At 42.6% G+C, this 25649-nt stretch overlaps 1 protein-coding gene across 1 annotated transcript in view; it reads right to left on the bottom strand.

The window, feature by feature from the left end:
* Positions 1 to 349: 349 nt before the first annotated feature.
* Positions 350 to 25649, bottom strand: part of FAM114A1 (family with sequence similarity 114, member A1) — an 82773-nt gene continuing 57473 nt past the window's right edge. The window contains exons 8-14 of the mRNA XM_011983537.1: positions 24019 to 24142; positions 17534 to 17625; positions 15090 to 15251; positions 13882 to 14021; positions 10363 to 10435; positions 5070 to 5123; positions 350 to 2638 (exon numbers count right to left, since the gene is read on the bottom strand). Of these exons, the coding sequence (XP_011838927.1) occupies positions 2537 to 2638; positions 5070 to 5123; positions 10363 to 10435; positions 13882 to 14021; positions 15090 to 15251; positions 17534 to 17625; positions 24019 to 24142 (747 nt within the window). The 3' untranslated portion in view covers positions 350 to 2536. The remainder of the gene's footprint in view (positions 2639 to 5069; positions 5124 to 10362; positions 10436 to 13881; positions 14022 to 15089; positions 15252 to 17533; positions 17626 to 24018; positions 24143 to 25649) is intronic.

Raw genomic sequence — 25649 nt, 5'->3', positions numbered from 1 at the left:
TTTTTTGTATTTTTAGCAGAGACAGGGTTTTACCATGTCGGCCAGGCTGGTCTCGAACTCCTGACCTCAGGTAATCCGCACACCTCAGCCTCCCAAAGTGCTGGGATTACAGGTGTGAGCCACTGTGCCCCACCACTTGTTTCTCTTTTACATTTCCAGTTAATGTCTAAACCCATCTGATGCAAAAAACAAAATGACAACAAAAAACCGATGTGAAGAAATTGTAAAGCTAAATCATTTCCTCTGCTCTACACATAAAAAGTCTAAAATTGATGAAGAGGTAAATGCAACATTTTCATCAGTTAATCATTCTCTAGACTTAGTAACAAAAGCATTTCTGGCAATCAGAAAAGGGGAAAAATCTTTAACTGATTTCTCAGGTAGTTTTTTCCAGATTGTACATAAAGTGTTCTTATGTTTTCCATTTGGATGTTTCAGGAGACATACAAATGAAATACAGTACATAGACAAATGAAATGCTAATAAGAAGTAGGATGATATTAAAATATCCCTACTTTGCCTGTATGGAACAAAGGCAATCTACTCCATCAGGGGAATCAAAGCAAATGTGAACAAGAGGTTTCCCCCTTGCAAAACTATGAGCTTCATTTGCCCTGGAGGGAGCTACTAGGCAAGGCTTCACGTGACAGTGCCTGTAGGGATGCCCATGGGGCTGTGAAGCACGTGTGTTCTATAGAACACGCAGCTGCAACGAAGGTGTGGCGCTCAGGAGAAGCAGCCACTGACAATGCACCTCCTGGCTGCATGGTCTTCTGTGCAGCCTCTCATGGATCAATATACCGGTTAGTGAAAACACACATCAGTATTTTCTGTCCTTCGGCAACGATGACGATGTTTGCCACCAGCGAGTGTGATCTGTGAAGCGATTTTAAAATGCAGTCCTGGGATTCTACTGTATTGAAACACCTTTGATTTTCTATCTGAATATTTCCAAGCTTTGTAATTATGCCATCATGTGCTTGTGATCATAAGAAATTAATTTTAAACTAAATACTCTTCAGTATCCCTTTTCATATATATTTTCACCTCATATATATAGTTCGGGATAAAATAGTGTAAAGAGTATAGGAAAATACAACAAATTAAAGGGTAGGACATTAAAAAAACCCCACGAATTTACCTCGTTCTTCAAAGTTTTTAGGGTTTAAAAGTTTATTGGTATTTTAAGCCAGTGGTCCCCAACCTTTTTGGTACCAGGGACCAGTTTCATGGAAGACAATTTTTTCACGGACTGGGGGTAGCAGGATGGGGGTGGGGGATGGTTTCGGCATGAAACTGTTCAACCTTAGATCATCAGGTATTAGGTTCAGATTCATCAGGCATTAGATTCTCACAAGGAGCACACAACCTAGATTGCTCGCATGTGCAGTTCACAACAGGGTTCACACTCCTATGAGACTCTACTGTCGCTGCTGCTGATCTGACAGGAGGCGGAGCTCAGGTGGTAATGCAAGCCAAGGGGAGCAGCTGTAAATATAGATGAAGCTGTGCTCACTCACCCACCGCTCACCCCCTGCTGTGCGGCCTGGTTCCTAACAGACCATGGACTGGTACTGGTCTGTGGCCTGGGGTAGGGAATTCTTTAAGCAGTTTAAGAATTATTCTCTTTCAGAATATCTACCTCTACTGGGATAAGATCAGGTTTCTTTACTGTGAGCACACAGTAGGTGCTCAATAAACGCTTGTTGCAAGAATGAATGACTGGCTGGGCGCAGTGGCTCATGTCTGTAATCCCAGCACTTTGGGAGGCCGAGGCGGGGGACCATGAGGTCAGGAAATCGAGACCATCCTGGCCAACATAGTGAAACCCCATCTCTACTAAAAATACGAAAAAAAAAAAAATTGGCTGGGCCTGGTGGCGCATGCCTGTAGTCCCAGCTACTCAGGAGGCTGAGGCAGGAGAATCACTTGAACCCAGGAGGAGGAGGCTGCAGTGAGCCGAGATTGTGCCAACGCACTCCAGCCTGGTGATAGAGCGAGACTCCATCTCAAAAAAAAAAAAAAAAAAAAGAATGACCATATGTTCCTTTTTTTACCATAATAGGTTAAAGTAGTGTTATTTTTGCCTGCGACATTTATGTAACAAAACAAAGTTCAGTTTTAGAATTGATTTAAAGTAATACTATAAGAACGGAACATTTAAAGGTTGAAATTTAAAGGACTAAAAAAAAAAGTCTAAGGTCTGCCCATGAATTTCTAAATACAGCATGCTTAACCAGGAAAATGAACATGAATATTTGTAAATAAATTTCAGATGAAAGGAAATGTTCAATATAAGCCGTGTAAGTTTAAATTAACTTAAAGAAAACACAATTGTTTGTAAAAATAATTATACACATTGAGAGAAATGATAACTCTCTCTAAATTTGCATTCTCAATATTGTCTGTGCAAAATTGCTTGTAGTGTCCTCAAATGGGTGTCTGTGGCCAGGTGCACAGAGAACATCCCCTTAAATGGTACATATTGAGGCAAGGCGGCCAGCTGTCTCCTTTAACTAGATGGAGTCTGGCCAGGTCATGGCTGTGCTTTCAAACAACTGGTCTGGATATGTGAGACCTGCAGAACAGGCAGCAGCAGCTGGAAGGCATCCTGTATGTACGTCGTGCTGTTGCAGCCCTGCGAGAGGAGAAAAATGAGATTGAAGGGTTATTTTCATAGTTCAACCTTGACAATTCTTCTAATTGGATAATGTCCCCACTCTTCAACCCACTCCCCAATACTGGATTGTATTTATCTTGCAATGTTGGTGCTTAAAGCAAGTGTAAACACATGCTTTTGGATGGGGCATGTCCAGCTCTCAATTATCTATACTAACAGAGAGAATAATTCACTCGAGATAAGGCAAATCATTTTCATGGATTTTTTTTTTTTTTTTTTTTGAGATGGAGTCTTGCTCTGTCACCAGGCTGGAGTGTAGAGGCACGATCTTGGTTCACTGCAACTTCCGCCTCCCAGGTTCAAGCGATTCCCCTGCTTCAGCCTCCCGAGTAGCTAGGACTACAGGCGCGTGCCACCACGCCCAGCCAATTTGTTTGTATTTTAGTAGAGACAGGGTTTCACCATGTTGGCCAGGATGGTCTTGATCTCCTGAATTTGTCATCCGCCTGCCTCGGCCTCCCGAAGTCCTGGATTACAGGCGTGAGCCACTTCTGTGGACTTTTAAGATCCATCAGTGTGTGTACATTTTTGGCCCAGGGTATTTCCTGTCTTATCTATCCCTTTCCCAGATCAACCCTACTGCCCTGAAATAACACAAAAACACAGTATGAAGGAGGTCAGTTTTTCCTACCCTACAGATCGATAAATAAGAATCGTCAACATAAAGCTAACTGGAGATATTATTGGGCAGTTATTCACAGCAAATTTGAACACTGTTATCCTCCTATGCATGGTACTTCTTGCTTGGTTGGCATAGCTGACATTATTATTCCTGTTTTGTGGTGCACTAACACACAGTATTGGATGGAGAGGCCTTTTAAAAGCTAGGGTAACTAAAACATGTAAAAACATCTATTGGGGAAACAAAATACCTTTGACCTCATATTCCTCATACCTGACATGGTAAGTTAATTTTATGCCTTCTGGGTGGCCAAGGGAGAGATTTTTCTTGTACCACACTCTGCCTCTGACTGCCAGGGTTTTCTCTTAGCTGTGTCTGTCCCTCCAAGACCTGCCCCTACAGCTCCTATTCCTTCTGGCTGATGCCATCCTACTGTGCAGCTGCATCCTAAACAATAATATTCAGTGCCATCACTTAGTTATTTCTGTACCTTTGTCATTTTCCTTAACAGTAAGGTGCAAGTCCCCCAAACAATGCTATAAATATATAGGTAGCTGATATGGTTTGGCTGTGTCACCACCCAAATCTCATCTTGAATTTCCCACAATTTCCACATGTTGTGGGAGGGACCTGGTGGGAGGTAATTGAATCATGGAGGCAGGTCTTTCCCATGCTATTCTTGTGATAGTAAGTCTCATGAGATCTGATGGTTTTATAAACGGGAGTTTCTCTGCACAAGCTCTCTTCTTTTGCCTGCAGCCATGTGAGACGTGCCTTTCACCTACCGCCACGACTATGAGGCCTCCCTAGCCACGTGGAATTGTGAGTTCATTAAATTTCTTTCTTTCATAAATTGCCCAGTCTCGGGTATGTCTTTATCAGCAGTGTGAAAATGGACTAATACAGTAGCCCTCCTGAATTTTTGTAATTTCCAAATTCTGCAATGGACAGCCACCTCAGAAAGCAAAATCCTATGATATATGCATCGCCCATGTTCAAACTTAGCTTGTTAACACCTTGTGCCTTCAGCTAGGTGCCCTGGGCTGTGACTTATAGTTTAGCCCCTAACAGAAGATTTTCCTCTACCAATCTTCTACCTTTCCTCTACAAGTAGAACACAGTGCCTATGATTCAAGAATGAGAATTCTTCCTGGACCTCTTTTCTTCTCTCCTAGGCGACTGTTTCTGGCAAACACACAGCAGTGTTGGTTGGGGCAGCTTTATATCAATACAGCTGATGCTGCAAAGTCCTAGTGAGTGGGCAGCCCACAGAGTGAGAAGGCACAGAGGATGGTGCCCTTATCATTGACAGGGCATAGGCTAAACATTCTCCTGGTCATTGTTGCCAGCTTGGAGATTAGACCCAGCTAAACCAAAGGTTATTCTAAATCGAAGGAAGTGCCCATTTTTATGAAAATCACCGATGAGCAATAACCCCTCATTGCAGCAATAATCACAGTGTTAAATCTAGTGTCAAATTTGGCAGCAGAAATCTGCTTCTGCTCGAGCAAACAGTGACGAAAATAACGTGCAAGCTTAGCGTTTCTTTTTATAATCAGGAATTCTTGAAAATTAGGTATTGTTACTTCATCAGAGGGTTTACAGCTGGTTGAGCTACACAAATATACTCAAAAAAGACTTGATGATGAGATTGAGAATTGCAATAACATTTGCTGTGGGGGAGAAAGACAAAAGAAAAAAAAAAAGAAGAAGCAGTTCTAACATTTACTTTGATTCAGAAGCACTTTCTCTCCAGAGACCACTTACCTCTAACGATACGCTACTGAGCATGGGGTTGAGGACCTCGGCCTTCTTGTTGCTCTGTGGAATCAGAAGTATGAAATCGACAGATTAGTGCTCGTACTACAGGCACGTAAAATGTAATACACTGGCTTTGTTGAGGGATCTCCTACAGAGGAAGAGGAGAGGAAGCAGAATGTTTCCTACAGACCAGGCTTCATACCTGCTGCTGCACCCTTTTAGTCTTATTTAGTTGCAATAGAAATCCTAGGAAGTAGGCAGGTATCATGATAACCCCAATTTAAAGAGGAGAAAATAGGGATCAGAAAGGCTGAGTAACTTGTTTAAGGTCACATAGCTAGAAATGGAAACCGAGACCTTTTTCACGATGTAAATTCTATAGCAGGTCTGGGATAAGAGTGAAGCGAGGGAGGCTGAGTTGTGTAGGCAGAGGGTTGGATGCTGTCTTTACTTAAAATTTTGATATTTTGATGATCATAATATTTTGGCATTGTTATTTTAAAATATGTTTCATTAAAATATCTATCTAGATTCCTGAGGTTTTTTTCTGTTTCTTTTTTGGGCTCCCTTCCATTTTGCAGCTAAGTCCCCCACTCACCTGACCTAGTCTAAGCCCTGGTCTACTCTTCTTTTTCTTTCTTTCTTCTTTTAAATGTAAACATAGAAACTTGGTTATAGGGCATCTCCCAGAAGAGCAGCAAAATTAAGACATTCTTAAATGCAACTTGAAAACAGGTCTGCAGATCTACATTTGAAAAACGCAAATATATGTAAAGCACAGAGTGCAGTGCCTGGTATAAAGCAGGGGCTCAAAAAGTGAAAGGCAGGCCATGTGCGGTGGCTCAAGCCTGCAATCCCAGCACTTTGAGAGGCCGAGGTGGGTGGATCACCTGAGGTCAGGAGTTTGAGACCAGCCTGGCCAACATGGTGAAACCCTGTCTCTACTAAAAATACAAAAAAATTAGCTGAGCGTGGTGGTGGGTGCCTGTAGTCCCAGCTACTCGGGAGGCTGAGGCAGGAGAATTGCTTGAACCCGGGAGGTGGAGGTTCCAGTGAGCCGAGATCGCGCCACTGCACTCCAGCCTGGGTGACAGAGCGAGACTCCGTCTAAAAAGAAAAAATGAAAGTGAAAGGCAGAGTTGATATCATTATCTTTGCTTATGCTATTGGTCTATCAATCAATAGTCTTCTCTATCTAAGAGTTCAATCTATTCTTAGACCATAAACCATTAAAGGGATTGGAGAGAGAGAGAGGGCAATCTTATAAGTTAGCTTCTCTTACAGTACCTGGGAGAGTTCAGAGTAAACAAAAATACATAAATTATATATATCTTCCCAGAGCAGCCCACTTTCATTGACATTACTCTACTGACGGTGAAGTAATGTCTTCCTGGGGAAATCATAATGGAGTCTTGGGAGAAACCTCTTTAAAATGACTAGGTTTAAAAACCTAGTCATTTTAGTAAGTAACCAGAAAATCCATTATGGTATTTGCTTTCATGTTTATTTGATTATCAATAAACCTCTAAAATATAATCAAATGAGGGCAATAAGATGACAATGGTTTTCAGAATCAATGAGGTGTGCAAGCAATTTAAATAGAGTCTAGAGAGCAATATACACTCATTAACTTCAAGTTATGAATAATGACTGCTTTAGAGAACAGAAACACTGACTTGATGTAAATGATTCATCACAGCACAAGATCGGAGGTACTGCTGTGGTGAGATGGCCTTTCTAAATTCTATTTTAGATTCAGGTTTTTCTTCCCCATAATGATAAACTGTGTAGTCCCAATTTTGTTCATGCAAACACTTGCACATGTGTGTGTATATATAAATATATGTAAGTTCAAGTGCACAGCCATCTGCTACAGCCTTGCTACATAAAATATGGACCATGGATCAGGAACATTGTTATCACCTGACTGCTTACTAGAAATACAGAATCTCAGCCTCATCCCAGACCTACTGAATAACAATCTTCATTTTAACAACATCTCCAGGTGACTCATGTGCACCTTAAGGTTTGAGAAGCACTGTGCTGGGATACAACATGTGAAAAGGAATGAAAAGCAATATCATGAATACTACCCACTCGTGTAGATAAATTAATGTTTAACACATATTACGCAAAATAGAATACATACAAACATGCACACAGACATTCACACTCTGAAGCCTAAACGAACACGGAGAACCAAAGAGTTGGTATCTGTTTGATGTATCTGGTGGATACCCAGCTGGGAATTAGGAGATCTACTGAGATGCTTGGGAGAATCAATTCACCCCTCCGCGCCTCAGTTTCCTCACCTAGTAAACTGTGAAAAGGGGGACAAGAGGTACAATAGAGCCTTAGGAACTGGAGTCACCAAGCTATTCCATCTTGATTAAGACCTCACACCTCTCTGCAAACCTAGTGTTTATATCAAAGTCCATGTTTATGGAGGTTTAAGACCTCACACCACTCTGCAAGCCTAGTGTTTATATCAAAGTCCATGGACATCAGGTAACTTGGACCACACCGAGGGTGCAAATGCATTTTATCCAGCCTATCATATCAATGAGCTTCCACCTCCCTTGTCATTCCGCTTGTATACAAGGCTGAAGGCCTAAAATTAGACCAACATAAAAGGTGCTGTTTTACAAAACAGGAGAAACAGGTCAGATTTCTTGACAGCAGAATGAATAGGCAGTGCGTAGCTCACCCCTTCTTCACAGAGTCACTGACAGAAGTGTGGGGGACAGGTGTCTTTTTGGGTGACAGCCAGGTCCATGGTCATCTCTCATTTCTTTTGAGAAATGCTCTTGGCCTGAGGAGGAGGAGGGGGCGTGCCCCAGAAGCCAGGTAGGTCTGCACAATGAGACACTGACCCCAGTTGCTGCTGAGTGAAGCCAAGGTGGACCTGTGACCCATGCTGATGAGCTATTCAAACCTTTTTACCCAGGAACCAGGATTTTGAATGGAACGACACAGGGTTAGGAACTGCTGCTGTCACTGAGTCACATTCATAGCAGCACTTTAGAAAGAGTATGTGTAGGCCGGGCACAGTGGCTCACACCTGTAATCCCAGCACTTTGGGAGGCCGATGCAGGTGGAGCACTTGAGGTCAGGAGTTTGAGACCAGCCTGGCCAACATGGTGAAACCCCATCTCTACTAAAAATACAAAAATTAACTGAGAGTGGTGGCCCACGCCTGTAATCCCAGCTACTCAGGAGGCTGAGGCATGAGAATCGCTTGTACTTGGGAGGCAGAGGCTGCAGTGAGCTGAGATTGCGCCACTGCACTCCAGCCTGGATGACAGAGCGAGACACAGTTTCAAAAAACAAAAAAAGAGTGTGCATGAGCTCTGGGGCTGGATCCCCACAGCGGTTCATTTCTCCCACTGCCTTTCATAAAGCCTCCTTTCTGTCTAAATTTTTTGGAACATGTTTCTGTTGCTTCCTGGTATGGTTTGAATTGTATCCCCTGCAAAAAGACATACTGAAGTCCTAACCCCCAGCACCTCAGACTGTGACCTTGTTTGGAGACAGGGTTGTTGCTGGTGTGATGAGTTAGGATGAGGTCATACTGGTTATGCTCTAACCCAATAGGCCTGGTGTCCTTATAAGCAGAGGGAAATCTGGACACAGACACGCATGGAGGGAAGGTGATGTGGAGACACAGGGAGAAAGCAGCCATGTCAAGACACACAGAGAGAGACTGGAGTTTTCCAACCACAAGTCAAAGAATACCTGGGGCTACCAGAAGCTCGAATAAGCAAGGAAGAATCCTAGACGCTTCGGAGAGATCAAGACCCCGAAACCACCTTGCTTTCAGACGTCTAGCCTTCAGAACTATGAGAAAATAACCCAGTTTATGGTACTTTGTCATAGCAGCCCTAGGAAACGAATATACTTGAAACCAAAAAAAAAAAAAACAACCTAATTAGAATAGGAAGTAAAACTGCTGTTTCTCATGGAGAACATCATTAGACTTTGCATCCACGGTTTTAAAGGGGAAAAACAGGAAGGTGAAAGGGAATATTTTCCACTTTTCTCTGGGCTCACTAAGGTGAAGCTATATAACATGACTGATTGCCAAAGAAAACAACCAGAGGCCACACCCCCAAGTGAACGCTGAGCCTTTCAGATTTGTTACCCTGAGAATAGAAACACTTGAGCCAATCAGTAACATTTTTTTTCTTTTGGTCAAAGTCAAGTGCTACAATGAAGCAAAGAAAACTCTTATCTCGGCTGGGTGTGGTGGCTCATGCCTGTAATCCCGCACTTTGGGAGGCTGAGGCAGGTGAATCACTAGGTCAGGAGTTTAAGACCAGCCTGGCCAACATGGTGAAACCCCATCTCTACTAAAAATACAAAAATTAGCTGGGTGTGGTGGCGTGTGCCTGTAATCCCAGCTACTCGGGAGGCTGAGGCAGGAGAATCGCTTCAGCCCAGGAGGTGGAGGCTGCAGCAAGCCAAGATTGTGCCACTGCACTCCAGCCTGGGCAACAGGACGAGACTCAGTCTCAACAAAAAAGAAACAGAAAAAAAGAAAACTCTTATCTTGCATGGTTTATAAAGTAGGCTCTGAGGCCAACAGTGAATGAGAATATTCAAAATTAATCATTTTAACAGAGATTCTGAATTACATATATCACAGATATTAAGTAATAAAAGGAATCTTTCATCTGACACTTTAAAAAAAAAACAAACAGGCTGGGCGTGGTGGCTCACGCCTATAATCCCAGCACTTTGCGGGGCTGAGGCAGGTGGGTCACCTGAGGTCAGGAGTTGGAGACCAGCCTGACCAATATGGTGAGACCCCCCATCTCTACTAAAAATACAAAAATTAACTGGGCATCTGGGCGCCTGTAGTCCCAGCTACTTGGGAGGCTGAGGCAGGAGAATGGCGTGAGCACGGGAGGCGGAGCTTGCAGCGAGGGGAGATCACACCACTGCATGCCAGCCTGGGCAACAGAGCGAAACTCCGTCTCCAAACACACACACACATACACACACACACACCAAAACAAACAAACAAAGAAAATGAGGTTCATAGAGGTTTGAAAACTCACTCACCCAACATCTTGTATGTCTGAAATGGCAGATTCAAGACTGGAACCCAGTCAGGAGAGTCCTAAGCTGCCTGTCCTTAGAGAAGCTGCTCTTGGCCTGACTTTAGCTTACATCATGGCACAGCTTCGGTTTTATGGAGCTACTAAAGAAGGCGCTGCAACTCCACATTTCCTCACAGCCCCTCACAGACGTACTTCCCTTAAAAAAGGTGAAAAAAAAATCAAGACTGTAATCTTACCCCAACAGTGGTTAAAGAAGTGGTAAACTTCTTTGATAAGGAGGCCACTTCATTGCACATTGCAGTAGTTAATCTGAAAGAAGAAAAAAAAATGAGGCTTGGATGTTTTCAATAAGGTAAAATAATTTAACTGTCATGACCATTTCTGATACTAATTCATTATGACATTTAAAAGAATGCCACACACGCTTCAAGATGTTCTACAGAAATGTGCAGTCAGACGGTTTTCCTTAATCATCTTCCATGATTCGCAATCACAGTTTAATCTAATCCCGGTTTTCTTTCCATGCTTAATTAAAGAATAATCATCCAACTCACTTGACCTCTTTTAGAATGAAAACCATGTGCAGGAAAATACCAGGCTTGAGCTCCACATGTGTAGAGGTACACACACTTGCCAGATGGCTGGTTTCCAGCTTTTTGGTCATTTCAAAATAATCAGGAACATTCACTGAGGCACTATGTTAAACACTTTTGTGTGCCTGATCATATTTAATCCTCAGAGTGACCTTATGGCTTATATTATTATTTCCATTTTATATAGATGGAAAATCGGACATTTAAGAAATAGGTGGTTAGACACAGTGGCTCATGCCTGTAATCTCAGCACTTTGGGAGGCCGAGGTGGGTGGATCACTGAAGGTCAGGAGTTCAAGACCAGTCTGACCAACATGGTGAAACCCTGTCTGTACTAAAAATACAAAAAAGTTAGCTGGGCGTGGTGGCAGGTGTCTGTAATCTCAGCTACTTGGGAGGCTGAGGCAGGAGAATCACTTGAAGCCAGGAGGTAGAGGTTGCAGTGAGCCAAGATTGCACCATTGCACTCCAGACTGGGCAACAAGAGCAAAACTCTGTGAAAGAAAGAAAGAAAGAAAGAAAGAGAAAGAGAGAGAGAGAGGGAAGGAAGGAAGGAAGGAAGGAAGGAAGGAAGGAAGGAAAGAAAGAAAGAAAGTTAGGTAACCTGCTTAGGACATGCAGGAGAGGAGGGATTCAAACTCAGGTGACTCTGGATACTTTGATTATGTTTTGATTATACGATTCAGAATAAAGATCCTGTAGAATATGTTTTTAATACTGATACCAAAATTCTGAGTTTATGCTAGGCATTCCACTTCTAGAACTTTATCCCAAGAAAATAACGCAAGATACACACAAATATTTAATGAAAACAACATTTATCCTAACACTAGGGATGACGACAAAAGTGGACAACAATCTAATTACGTAATAATGTAGGTAATGTCTGATAGTTTTCTCTCAGTTACTGCATACAGCTCTCTTGAATAGTGATTAAAATGCTATGGGAAGAAAAGTAACCCCAAGTTAAGAATCTTACATGTTAAAAGATCTAGTAAAGTCAGTAGAGGTAAGTTTTGCTTTGATAAAAGAGGCCTTATCTAATATATACAGATTTTTATGAGCTCTATCCACCCACCCATCCATCCATCCATCCATCCATCCACTTACCCACCCATCTATCAAAAACTTGTCTGCAGAAAGGGTCAAGAGTAAAGCCAGGAGATATCCCAGAACCATTCAGTCTATGTTCTTGGGCAGGTGGGTAGGGAGGCACTTATTGTACAGACAAGTCAGAGACTGGGTGCAGCTTGGTAAGGTCAGGACAATCAGGGTTGGGAATCAGAAAGGAGTGAAGAGTAAGGTCATTTTCCATACCTAGGGGCTTCTGAACTTTGGCCCTCTTCTTTCCAATTAGTACTGCAAAGATAAACCAGTACCTACAGATTGTCCTCAGCATTTTCAACTTCTCTGACTTTGTTCTTTCCTCTTCCTTCTAAATGTTTAGGCAAGTGCATATTCTTTCTAGGAATATTAAGGTGCGGATTATGTGGTTCTCATAATAACTTCGATTTTTATATTCTTAGATATGGAAATCTAGACTAGATGGCAGATCTTTACAAGTGAGGAAAAATGCCGCCAGTACAAAGACACTAATGCTGACTTTTTGGAAGATCTTTCCACTATAAACTTACTCCCCAACCTACAATACCAAAGCGGTAATAAGCAAAGACTAGTTAGCTAGCAAACTGAGTGTGCTGAGACCTGTGTGTGTCCATCCCTGAATATTTTCAGGGGCTCTATTTTGGCTCCTGTGTCTGTCTAATAACATGAGGGTACTTAGGCCTACGTTAATTTTCCATATCACAGTATACAGTCATGTGCATAAAAGGTAAAGGCTTATTTTTCAGCTCCATACCAACTATTTTCATGAATACTCCATATCAACTATTTTCATGTATATTCACTAGATTGCATATTCACGTGTGTTACGTATATATATATTTGTATTTTACTTAATAAACTAATGACAATAGCTATTATTTATTGAAGAACATGATACAGGACAACACATATGTGCACACATACCACCCAAAAGTGAACTGGTTAATATTAGCGACCATCATCACCAGAGTTCGGAACATGGAGAGCTGGTATAAGTCCCCAGGATCAGTGGAGTATATTTGCCTATTTTGTGACTCTAGCTAGAAGTTACATTAAAGTGTCCTTTCTCTATTCATATATATGTTGGAAATGTAATTACCCTCAAAAGGTTTTACTTCTAAGACTCTGATCTATTAAATAAGCACTTTCATGCCTCTGAATGATTTAGTGTGTTTTCCCTTAAATCTCTTCATAAATAATTCCCAGGATGGCTAGTTAAGTCTTCTTCTTCTTGCTAACATAACGCATTTGTTAAATAAATCCTTATTTCCAGCTGGGCATGGTGGCTCATGCCTGTAATCCCAGCACTTTGGGAAGCCGAGGCGGGCAGATCATGAGGTCAAGAGATGGAGACCATCCTGGCCAACATGGTGAAAACTCGTCTCTACTAAAAATACAAAAATGAGCTGGGTGTGGTGGTGTGTGCCTGGAATCCCAGCTACTAAGGAGGCTGAGGCAGAAGATCGCTTGAACCTGGGAGGCTGAGGTTGCAGAGAATTGAGATTGTGGCACTGCACTCCAACCTGGTGACAGAGTGAGACTCTGTCTCAAAAAAAAAAAAAAAAAAAAAAGAAATCCTTATTTCTTAAGATGACCATAGAACAATGGAATTGGTTCACTTGAAATTTGAATATTTGGTCAGGTATGGTTGCTCATGCCTGTAATCATAGAACTTTAGGAGGCTGAGCCAGGAAGATTGCTTGAGCTCAGGAGTTCGAGACTAGCCTGGGCAACACGGCTAGGCTTTGTCTCTGTAATTAATTAAAAAATTAGCTGGATGTGGTGGTGTGCACCTGTGGTCCCAATTCCTGGGAAGGTTGAGGCGGGAGGGTGGCGTGAGCCCAGGAGTTTGGGGCTGCAGTGAATCATGATCATGCCATTGCACTCCAGCCTGGGTGATAGAGCAAGATCCCATCTCAACAAAACAAAAAACAAAAGCAAACAAAAAGAAATCTGAACCTTTTAGTGGCTTAGAGGGTGTGGGTGTGTATGTGTGTTTCTGAATGGTACCTATATATAGAACTGGGAAAATAATAATTTAAAGTAACATTTATTTACTTTATTAGAACTTTTGCTTGGTCCTGAGCTGGTTTTTCCTCTTCTTGTCCATGAAGAATTAATTCTGCTACTTTATGAAGCTGCTCAATACAGCGCGCTGTTACCTCTGCCAGACTTTCAATGGACAACATGTATACTTCCTGAAATGGATAAACACAAGGAAGAAATTTTTTACTGAGCAGATGCTTTTTTTAAAAAAATGCTGTGACATTAGAAGTGATATAATTCTTTCAAAAATACCACAGACATAACATGAAATTGTTAACCTGAAGACTACGAGCATATCTAAGACTTTAAGTGTAATGCTGCCAGAAAATGGAAGTGCCGTCAGGGCCCCCAGGGATGTGGTAAGTCTGTTCACAGCTGCATCCCCAGGGCTTACAGCAATGCTGGGTACAAAACAGGCAGGTGCTAAAGACGGTGTGTGGAAGGCTGGCTGAATGAACAGAGCTCAGTGGATATTTTTCTTTACAGGGATCTAATCACTGCAATCTCCACCTCCCGGGTTTAAGTGATTCTGATAACTCACTCTCCCAAGTAGCTGAGAGTAGAGGCACACACCACCATGCCCTGCTAATTATTTTTATTATTTTGTATATTTACTACAGACGGGGTTTCACCATGTTGTCCAGGCTGGTCTTGAACTCCTGACCTCAGGTGATCCACCTGCCTTGGCCTCCCAAAGTGCTGGGATTACAGGCTCGAGTGACCGCACTCAGCCAAAAAGTTACTTTCTTCAAAATTAAAACTCAATGTAAGATGAAGTTACTACAAACTCCTTTATTGAACATAGGCAGGATATAAATTATGCACACATAAATTTATTAAATTACAGAATAAAAGCAATGGCAATGAATTTTTTTAAAGGCTTCAATTACCTCATTAGTTACAGGGCATAAAGACATTTTATAGTAATATATTTGCATATAAGATGAAATTCTACTCTAAAGATAAATCAATTATGTTCCTAAAGATTTTTGTCCCTTTAAATTATAATTGTAAAGCTATGGAGAAAAGTGACAAAATCTGTGTTAAACCATGAATTATCTTGGCATAGAGAAATTTCAGTGTTTATTGCATTCCTACTTATATTTCTATAATATGGAACAAATGAAAAAGAAATGGCCTCTCTTCAATTAAAATTAAGCTGCTAATAAAATGAACGCACCCTTATTACCTTGTAGGTGGACACTCTAGAATAAATTTACCTCTATGGTCTTAGTTCTCTTTTCCTCCTTTTTGTCTTCTTGAGGGTCTTGAGGTTTCTCTTCCTTTTCTTCTTTCTTTGTTTCCTCCTCGGACTCTTTTGCCACATCTACTGACACCACGGTCTGATCCTCTTCCACCCAGTCATGAGCCTTCTTCATGGCCTGCAAAGGTCCCCAACCAAACAACCCTTTTATGGTGCAAATATGGAGCCTAAGTCATTCCAACCCCAAGACAAGAATCAAGTGTCTCTAAGCCTTCAGGAATGGATCTCTGTATGTTTGGAGGATGACGGGGCAGTTTCTCAACCCCCTAAAAAGATAACCTTGTTGTTGCTCTCTGGCAAATATAAAGTAGAAAAAAGGGACAGAACAGAAAGTATGGAAAGAACAATGCAGGCCTGAGGCCTCTTTAAAAAGCATTTAAAAATGATATTCAGATAAGAATAAAAATGACAGTCACATTGAAAAATCTATAGTATATTTTTCACTTTTCATGACCATCTATAAAAGAATAATAGTGCTTTTAAAAATATATGTTAGAAAGGCTCTGCGTTTCTTGATTCATGACAGGTCTTCCACCCTCAAGGGGGAGAAGAGAAGGGCTGCTGGAAAGGTCTGGTGCTGCTCTGTGTCTAATTTCACACGAGTGCAGTTTACGCACTCTGTGCCCTACAAAATCATGGTTCAATTAATCAGAAACCTCCTCCCCTACCTGTTATTCCCTGAATTTAGAACGAAAGGGCAGACTCACTCCAATTTTATCATTATAGTTTAAGCTGTTTGCTTAAGTAAAAGTTGTTTTGGGGCTTAGACTAAACCTACTTCCCACCTTAAATCTTACACGCCAAAGTTAAAAATATCAGAGTGTTGAATGATAAGTTAACAGCAAGAAGATCTCGGGAGAGAAAACCCAACAAAACTGGCCTTAGTGTGTCCCCTATTAGAGACAAAGACTTAAACCTAAGCAAATAAGCCAGTGGAATCTCAGAGCCACCACATGCCCCCTCTGAGCGGTGGCAGGTGCTGCACGGAGATGAATGAGGCAATTTCCCACTGTGTGCAAGTCACTGACCTGTCAGAATCAGTGACCCCTATCAGAGATAAAGAAATTACTCATCTCACCTCCTCATTCTGCCCTTTTCCTCACCCACCCGGATAAGTGAGTACCTATGTAAACCACTGCTTGCTAAAAAGAAGAAAGAAAGAGAGAGAGAGAATGGAAAAACATCACGTGGTTTTAAGTAATTAATGATCATGGCCTCTAAAGAAACTTCACAGCAAGACCTTGTACTGACTTGCAAAACACACCGTGGTATTGTTAGAGGAACCCAGATTGTTAAAGCTGGAGTGGTCTTAGACATGACGAAGCCCCTGTGCTCCAGGTGGAGGAACTATGGGGTTCACCTGGCTGACGTGCCTCTCTCTACCGAATTCTGGCATGTTTCTTTACAGGGGTCAGGGGTGAAATCTGAAAAAGCCTCTTGGTGATTCTGCACCCTTTCCCCCTCCCCTAATCTGATGATAACTACTGCTCCGATATAACATTCTATTTTGCCATGAAAAGGTAAGTGACTTCTTCAAGGTTACAAGGTAGTTACTAGTAAAATTACAACTAAAATGCAGATCTCATGACACAGCCTAGCATGTTCTCCACCACCACATTCCATTATGTTGCCTCCTCAAATCTTTTCATTTTTCCCTTTTTTTTTTTTTGAGACAGAGTCTTGCTCTGTCGCCCAGGCTGGAGTGTAGTGGCCGGATCTCAGCTCACTGCAAGCTCCGCCTCCCGGGTCTACGCCATTCTCCTGCCTCAGCCTCCCGAGTAGCTGGGACTACAGGAGCCCGCCACCTCGCCCGGCTAGTGTTTTGTATTTTTTAGTAGAGACGGGGTTTCACCATGTTAGCCAGGATGGTCTCGATCTCCTGACCTCGTGATCGCCCGTCTTGGCCTCCCAAAGTGCTGGGATTACAGGCTTTTCCCCTTTTTTAAAATTTGAGATGGAGCCTCACTCCATCACCTAGGCTGGAGTGCTGTGGCACAATCTCAGCTCACCGCAACCTCGGCCTCCTGGGTTCACGCAATTCTCTTGCCTCAGTCTCCCGAGTAGCTGGGATTACAGGCGTGTGTCACCACACCCAGCTAATTTTTGTATTTTAGTAGAGATGGGGTTTCACCACGTTGACCAGGCTGGTCTCAAACTCCTGACCTCAGGTGATCCACCCACCTCAGCCTCCCAAAGTGCTGGGATTACAGGCATGAGCCACCATGCCCAGCCCCTCCTCAAATCTGAGTTACAGATCTCCAACTCCTCTCCCGGCACTATGCCTTATAAGATTTGGGGGTTTTCCATTTCAGATGCATCTCTGGAACTTTACAACAGAGACTCTTCCCTGCATTTTTTTTTTTTTTTTTAACCAGAAACTATAAATCAGACAGTGCTGACCTTATTGAGTTTGTCAGGTGTGGCCGCCACATGTAATTCAAAGAGAAGTTCTGTAAGCATGCGAGCAAATTCTTCTCCCTTTTCTTCTAAGCCTAGAAATAGAACACGACAGAAGAAGCGTGATTTATTTTTCATCCTTCAGGATGTGGCAGCTCCCCCAATGTTACAATCTGCAGTTGGGGTAAACTAAGTGGAGGTTGTAGCAGCCTGCCCGCCAGCCACCGGGCAAAGATGAATGTCTTCCATTCATGAGCACGGCAGTGAGGCAGCAGATGCATCCAGGTGCAGGGCCGCTGAAGTCTTGTTGCTTGGCAGCTACTGCAGGGACACCCCCAGGCCAACCCAAAGGCAACAAGAGGGCAAGGAGGGACCTCCCCTGTCTTGTTCACAGCTACAGGTGGTCAGCAGCTATTTGTTGAAAGAAGGACTGGGTGAACAAAGGCATGACCTTTCTCAGGCCTAAGGGACCTGGGACAACATCGTATTTATGACTTTGATATTGTTATGCTTAGCACTGCGACCCTAATGATATCCAGGTGCCCTTTTATGTTCACAGAGCCACAGTGCTAAACAAGCTGAATTAGTCTCAACCATCTCTCCGGAGAAATTTCCCAAGGTTCCCTAGGATACCTGGCTGGTCCTACAATATTTCTTAACGATCTGTCTTCCTTTCACCCTGGAAGCTACTGAGGGACACAGACAGTATTTCTTCCACTCACTCTTGAATCCAGAGCATCTAACACAATACCTCACATATAACAGGCGCTAAAATGAGTATTTACAGAATAATTTATTAATACATTGCCTAATATATAATATGATATATTACTATATATAACAGATAGTATACATATTAAAATATCATATATCATAAAATAAAAAAATTAGGATCATTGTGGGCAATAAAGAGATTGTTAAAGGTTACAATCTTACTTTTGAAGTATCTGCAAGGCCATGCCATTTTTAACGTTTCTGAAAGGTGCCAAAGAATTGATTCCACATGGGTTTATTACCACTTTGGGGGAGAATAAAAGAATCATTTATCTCACCTGACTACATGCTCTCAGACCTCTCTAAGAAGAAAATACTGTGGCGTATGCCAGTGTGGGAAGGCAGAGCCTTGAGGGGGGACTAAGCCATTTGAGAAACACTGCATCCAGCCCTTGTCTGGAGATGCTATTTTCTGTTTTATGGACAAAATCGTTAATCTGCAGCCCATGAAGATAGCCTGGCGTAGCTTGTAGGTATTTATTCAAAACATTTGGCTTAGATTTGTTTATTATTACCTATAACTCATACATTCTCATGAGGGAAACAGATAATCAGATACGGGAACTCAAGTAACTCACACATATAACTCATATATTCTCATGAGGGAAACAGATAATCAAAACAGATAAGCAGACCAGGCACGGTGGCTCACACCTGTAATCCCAGCACTTTGGGAGGCCGAGGTGGGTGGATCATGAGGTCAGGAGTTTGAGACCAGCCAGGCCAAGATGGTGAAATCCCATCTCTACTCAAAATACAAAAATTAGCTGGGCACAGTGGCGGGTGCCTCTAATCCCAGCTACTCAGGATGCTGAAGCAGGAGAACTGCCGGGAGGTGGAGGTTGCAGTGAGCTGAGATCGCGCCACTGCACTCTAGCCGGGTGAAAGAGCAAGACTCCGTCCCAAAAAAACAGAACAAAAAAAACAGATAAGTAAAACATTGATGTCAAGGGATAAGTTTTATGGAGAAGTATAAATAGGGCTAGCTGGGGTTTAGGAGTTTTAAATAGGAGGTGCTGTGATCTGAATGTCCCTGTCCCCTCCAAATTCATATTTTGAAACCTAATACCAACGTGATGATAATAGGAGGTGAGGCTTCGGGGGTGTGATTAGATCATGAAATGGGGAGCCCCCATGAACAGGATTAGTGCCCTAACAAAAGAGGCCCCAGGGAGCTAGCTGATCCCTTCCACCATGTAAGGACACAGCTAGAAGGCACCATCTGTGAACCAGCGATCAGGAGCCCTCATTAGACACAGAATCTGCCAGCACTTTGAGCTTCGACTTTACAGTCTCTAAAACTGTGAGAAATAGATTTCTGTTGTTTAGAAGCCACACAGTCTATGGTATTTTGATATAGCAGCCTGGAGGAACTAAGACAGGAGGGAAGCTAAGAAGGTGACATTTGAGTAATGTGCTAGAGGAGGAGAGCAATGAGCCAGTCACAAGATGTCAGGGGAAGAGTCTTCCAGCAGCAGTGCAGCAAGAGTAGAGTCCAGGAGGGTGTGTGCCTGGTTCGTCCACAGGAGCGGCAAGGGTGTCAGCGTGGCTGCAGCCAAGTGAGGCGGGTGCGTGCAGGCAGGAGGAAGAGACGGCTGTCTTTGCTCATGATGAAGCCACAACAAGCAAACCATTTTAACCCAAAGAGGTAAGTGCTCTAAGGGGGCTTTTGCAGCATATAATCCAGTTTTCAGAGGGGTGTGAAGCAGGGTTCCTGGAGGAGGTGATGCCTGAACAGAGCCTTCAAGAATGAGAATGCATTAATCACACAAAGGGAGAGTTGGAGGGCTAGACAGTCTCAGAGACAGAGAGACAGAGATAGAGATAGAGAGGGCCAGGCACAGTGGCTCACACCTGTAATCCCAGCATGTTAGGAGGGCGATGTGGTTGGATTACTTGAGGTCAGGAGATGGAGACCAGCCTGGCCAACACGGTGAAACCCCGTCTCTACTAAAAGTACAAAAATTTGCCGGGCGTGTTGGCACATGCCTGTAATCCCAGCTACTTGGGAGGCTGAGGCAGGATAATCACTTGAACCCGGGAGGGAGGAGGTTGCAGTGAGCTGAGATTGCACCACTGTACTCCAGCCTGGGCAACAGAATGAGACTCTATCTGGAAAAAAACAGGAGGGCGAGAGAGAGACAGAGCTAGAGAGCTAGATTGATTCCATCAGAAGCTGAGATTCTCTCTGTTGACCAGAGGTCTTGGTCTAGTCTTCCCCAGGGAGGGACAGTGAGAGGGGCTGGGCACACCTGGGCAGCATCGACAAGGTCTCCTTCCCAAACTGCCTGCCCCTCACCCTGTATGAGGCAGTGTTGCAGAGCACAGAGAGTCCTGGGCTGGGATTTGGAAGGCATAGGTCCTACCCAGCTCCTGCATCTGCTGGTTCTGTGGCCTGGGGCCAGTTACAGAGCTTCCTCAGCTTCCACTGCCTCCTCTGAAAACTGAGGACAATAAAACCCACCCATCTCCTCTTTACAGCTGTTATAAGGACCAAATACTACAACAAACGTGAAAGTGTTTCGTAAACACGAAGTTTTATGTAAACAAATAATTATGTGCTACACTGATACAAACATAGGGAGATTAAAAATATTTGGGAGGAATCAACACTAAATTAAGATACAAGCACTTTGCAGAGCTCCAGCTTTTAAAGGTGTATTAATTCTGTAAAACATACACCAACAACTTTTAGAAGCGATTTTAGAAAAAAAAAATCATAGAGAAAAATGGAGGTTGATAAAAACAGATGATAATAAATGTTGCAACAAACAATACCTATTACTACAATTCTTGGTCTGTATACATGGCTGAGAAAATCTTCACCAGAGCAATAAAAATAGAAAATGGCCTTTTAAAATCTCTTCTCAGCCATGATAAATCAAATTAAGGGATCTATGGCAGTGTGATAAAATTACACTCTGCTGGAAAAACAAACATGCAAATCATTAGCTAACATTATTACATGCAGAGGAGACCGATATTAAATTCATTTAAAAATGATGGTTTATTACATTTTCTGAGAGTACCAAATAAATTATTTAGTTGTTAGGAGGCTTTTAGGAATGTAATGCTTACAAGGAAAAAAATGGATGAAAACGCTCAGTTTTCCTTCAGAATTTTGCTCCTGGATTTTCTGCTGGATTGCTCCTGGATTTCCCCCACTGCAAAGATTCCTTTCTATAGCTTTTGCATAATTCCAGAACCTTTCTGGAGTTGTGACACTTGATAATTGGATTGATTTAATGACAACGTCTCTATTCTTCTCTCCCAGTTCTTCATTAAGTTTCTGAATGACATTTATTTATTAAATTAAGTTAATTAACATTAATAGTGTTTTGATAATCTGGAGATGCCCTCTTGGGAAAATTGATACATTATGGGAGATAACAGGGTTTTGTCAATTAAGGCGAGGCAAACCTCCCATTGCTAAAGCATGCTGTTCAGCACTTCAGGTTTTTCTGTGTGTATGTGTGCATGTGTGGTATCTAAAGAAACCAAATTTACTGAAGGTCTACACTAGACTGGAACACATCACTTATAGCAACATTTTCTATTTAAGTTGAAATTAGGTTTCCTCTCCAAGAAATAGCACCAATTGGGGATGTAATACTTCTTTAATTACACTGGCAACAATGTCTCCTCGATGTTAGGGGGAATCTGGGATTCTCTTTTTGTCCTTTCTAAATGACACCCTTAATAGGGCCAAGGTCTACCTCAGACATCATGACTCTTGAAGAGAAATAGCTTGATTCTTTTTGGTGATTGCTAGAAAGGGGCATCTGTTAGTTCACCGTGGGTCCACAAGGGGAGCTACATGACCTTTAACAGCTAGTGTTTTAGTTTCTTCATTAGAAAAACAAAGACAAGGCTGTCATCCTTTGTGACTCTGGGAGGAACATACTAATGCTCAAAAACATGATTCCCAACTGTCTCTGATACGGCCTCTTTCTATGCTTCAGTATAATTGATTCTTTTATTTTGATGCAATGAGCATAAATCTCATTAAGCTGAAGGCATGTAAGGTCAGTGTGTAGGGCTAAAGAGGGAAAGGGTGTCTAAATGACAGTTTCTGAATGCTTAGAATAATTTTGCACTGAACGTCAAGGCTCAAGCATTTGAGCTCTTGTGTCAGAGTTTTGATTAAAGGAATCAAAACACGTCTGGGCACAAAACACTGCCAGCAATTTGAGAATGCACATTCTCATTACTTTGCATGCCGGGAAATAACAGCAAGCATAATACATGAAAGTTATACTTTATTGCACCTTTACTTTTTCCTGGCATTGCGTTAGCACTTTAAGTAATAAGCACAGCTAACATTTTTGAGCAGTTCTGTGTGCCAGGCACTCTAATATATGTTTTTACATATATTATCTAATATGACCCTTACAATAGCTCTTGAACCTGATATCTACACACACACACACACACACATATATATACACACATATCATTGTGTCCATTTTACAAGTGAAGATACTGCATTTCAGAAAGGTTATATAACTTGTTTAAGGCCATATAGCAAGAAAGTGGTGAAAATGTTTCAAATGGGACCCTTCCAAAGGTCCTAGGAGAAGCCAGACCTGTCTCTGAGGTTGTCTGACCTTTCAGCGTAACCTACGCAAAACAGCTGTGGGGTGCTGGTTATTACGTCGTAAGAAATCACTCTTCATGTACACAGCAAATGTCTTACTCTCTTCTGCTCCCAAATGGACAAACCTAAAGGAATCATTAACCATGCCCAACCCTGAGAATAAGTTTTCCCCTCTTAAGGAAGCCTTGCTTCTCATAAAATAAGTTCTAACCTCCTTGGGGTCAAGTTATTATCTGGGTGGAAGATTACTGGGAAGTGTGATTGCTAACCTGACGTAGCATGCTCTGGTGCACGGTCAGAAAACGGTACAGCCTTTGTCAGAACTGAACTTTTTAGGTAGAGGATAGGACACCTGCAAATATACCCGAACTCTTACACCTATAAATTAAAAGGAATAAGAAAAATATACAAAAAAATTCAGGGAAAGATGTGCCCACCATTAACATTAATCACACTAAATAACTTTCACATGCAGATAAAAATTATAAGTGGCAGCATAGGCTAGGCGCGGTGGCTCATGCCTGTAATCCCAGCACTTTGGGAGGCTGAGGCGGGCGGATCATGAGGTCGAGAGAGTGAGACCATCCTGACCAACACAGTGAACCCCTGCCTCTACTAAAAATACAAAAATTAGCTGGGCATGGTGGCGGGCACCTGTAGTCCCAGCTACTCGGGAGGTGAGGCAGAAGAATCACTTGAACCTGGGAGGTGGAGGTTGCAGTGAGCCGAGATCGCGCCACTGCACTCCAGCCTGGGCAACAGAGTGAGACTCCGTCTAAACAACAACAACAACAACAAAAAGTGGCAGCATAAACTGTAGTCATCAGAGCTCTGTTTAGCACATTGCAGTCTTCCTTCATCTGACCATATGCACTTGCATTTATTGTACGCCCGTAAAGTGCCAGGGATTGTGCCGAACACCAGAGGAACAACAGGAGTTCCCGCCCAGTGAAAGAGAGTCATATAAATCAATGTGACCCGCTCCTGTAACAAGAGCAGATGCACAGTGTATTTTGAAAGCATGGAGGGGGAGCACTTGTCAAAGGGCTGTGTTCATTAACAGCAGTTTCATAAGGATTATACCAAACAGTTTGTCTTGCTATTTATTTTCCTTTACCTTGTTCTTCTTGACTTTCTTCATTCTCTAATTCTTTGGCTGCAAAGATGTCTTTAATGGAAATTAGGTCATTTTTTAAGGGTTCCAGCTTCTCTCCATCAAGTGATGCTAAAAATGACTGAACCTGAAAAAAGAAATAGGTCAGCACAACTGTCATCTTTTATTCTCATTAATAACGTTTACATACAGCAGTCCCCAGTTTTCCCAGGACCAAAGTGCTTCATGGTGTGGGAGGTATTGCTGGGTTGAATGTTGGCTTGATGCATATTAACTGTGCAACTTTGGGCAAGTTAGATAAACCCTCTGGGTCTCAGTTTTCTCATTTTTAAAGGGAGATTCCTTGTGGAGCAAATGAGATAAAAAATGTGAAATACATTGCACAACTGTACACAGTAGGTGCTACGTAAATGGTGGTGGTAGCTCTTCTATCACAGTGGTTAAAAATGCAGTTCGACATCAACCCTGCAGTCAAATATCAGCTCCTCACTTACTATGACCTTCGGTCACTTACTTAACCTTTTAATGCCTCAGTTTCCTTATCTGTAAAATGGAAACTAATTGCACCTACCTTATAAGGTTGTTCTGAGGATTAAATGAAATAAGCTACTTAAAATACTTAGAGTGATGCTCAATACTTATAAATACACATGTATACAGCCGGGTGCGGTGGCTCACGCCTGTAATCCCAGCACTTTGGGAGGCCAAGGCAGGCAGATCACGAGGTCAGGACATCAAGACCATCCTGGCCGACATGGTGAAACCCCATCTCTATTAAAAATTCAAAAATCAGCTGGGTGTGGTGGCACGTGCCTGTAATCCCAGCTACTCAGGAGGCTGAGGCAGGAGAATCCCTTGAACCAGGGAGCCAGAGTTTGCAGTGAACCGAGATCGCGCCACTGTACTCCAGCCTGGCAAGAGCGACACTCCGTCTCAAAAAATAAATGAATGAATAAATAAATAAACAAACATGCATCCACATGTAAACTTAAATAAATAAGCATTCTATTGATGCACATATATACTTGCTAGATGTCGGTTGTCACACTGAGGTTACAAAAATGCACAAGACACATTTTTCTTCTCCAACATCTTGCAGTCTAAAGGAGTGAGGCCGTATCAATCAAGAACGACCATGACAGGCATGAGAGGAGGGTACAGTGGAGGGAGGCACTAGGAAGGGCGCTGTCCTTCCCCCTTGGGGAACTGAGAGGGTACACACAGTACCTCTCAGGAGGAGGTGATGCTGGGACTGACGTCATCCCTGCTCCCTGTCTTTAGAGCCCCTCTTTTGAAACTATCCTCCGTACACAGTTAAACATTATTTGTACAGGCCAGGTGCGGTGGCTCACCCCTGCAATCCCAGCACTTTCGGAGGCTGAGGCGGGAGGATCACTTGAGCCTAGGTGTTTGAGGGCTCAGGTGATCAACACAGTGAGACCCCATCTCTATAAAAAATTTTAAGCCTGGGCACGGTGGCTCACACCTGTAATCCCAGCACTTTGGGAGGCCGAGGCACGTAGATCAGGTCAGGAGATCGAGACCATCCTGGCTAATACAGTGAAACCCCGTCTCTACTAAAAATACAAAAAACTAGCCGGGCGAGGTGGCGGGCGCCTGTAGTCCCAGCTACT

Source organism: Mandrillus leucophaeus, unplaced genomic scaffold (assembly GCF_000951045.1).
Source record: "Mandrillus leucophaeus isolate KB7577 unplaced genomic scaffold, Mleu.le_1.0 Scaffold251, whole genome shotgun sequence".
Taxonomy (NCBI): Eukaryota; Metazoa; Chordata; class Mammalia; order Primates; family Cercopithecidae; genus Mandrillus; species Mandrillus leucophaeus.
Note: the sequence above shows the minus strand (reverse complement) of the source record. Positions and strands in the feature narration are given on the sequence as shown.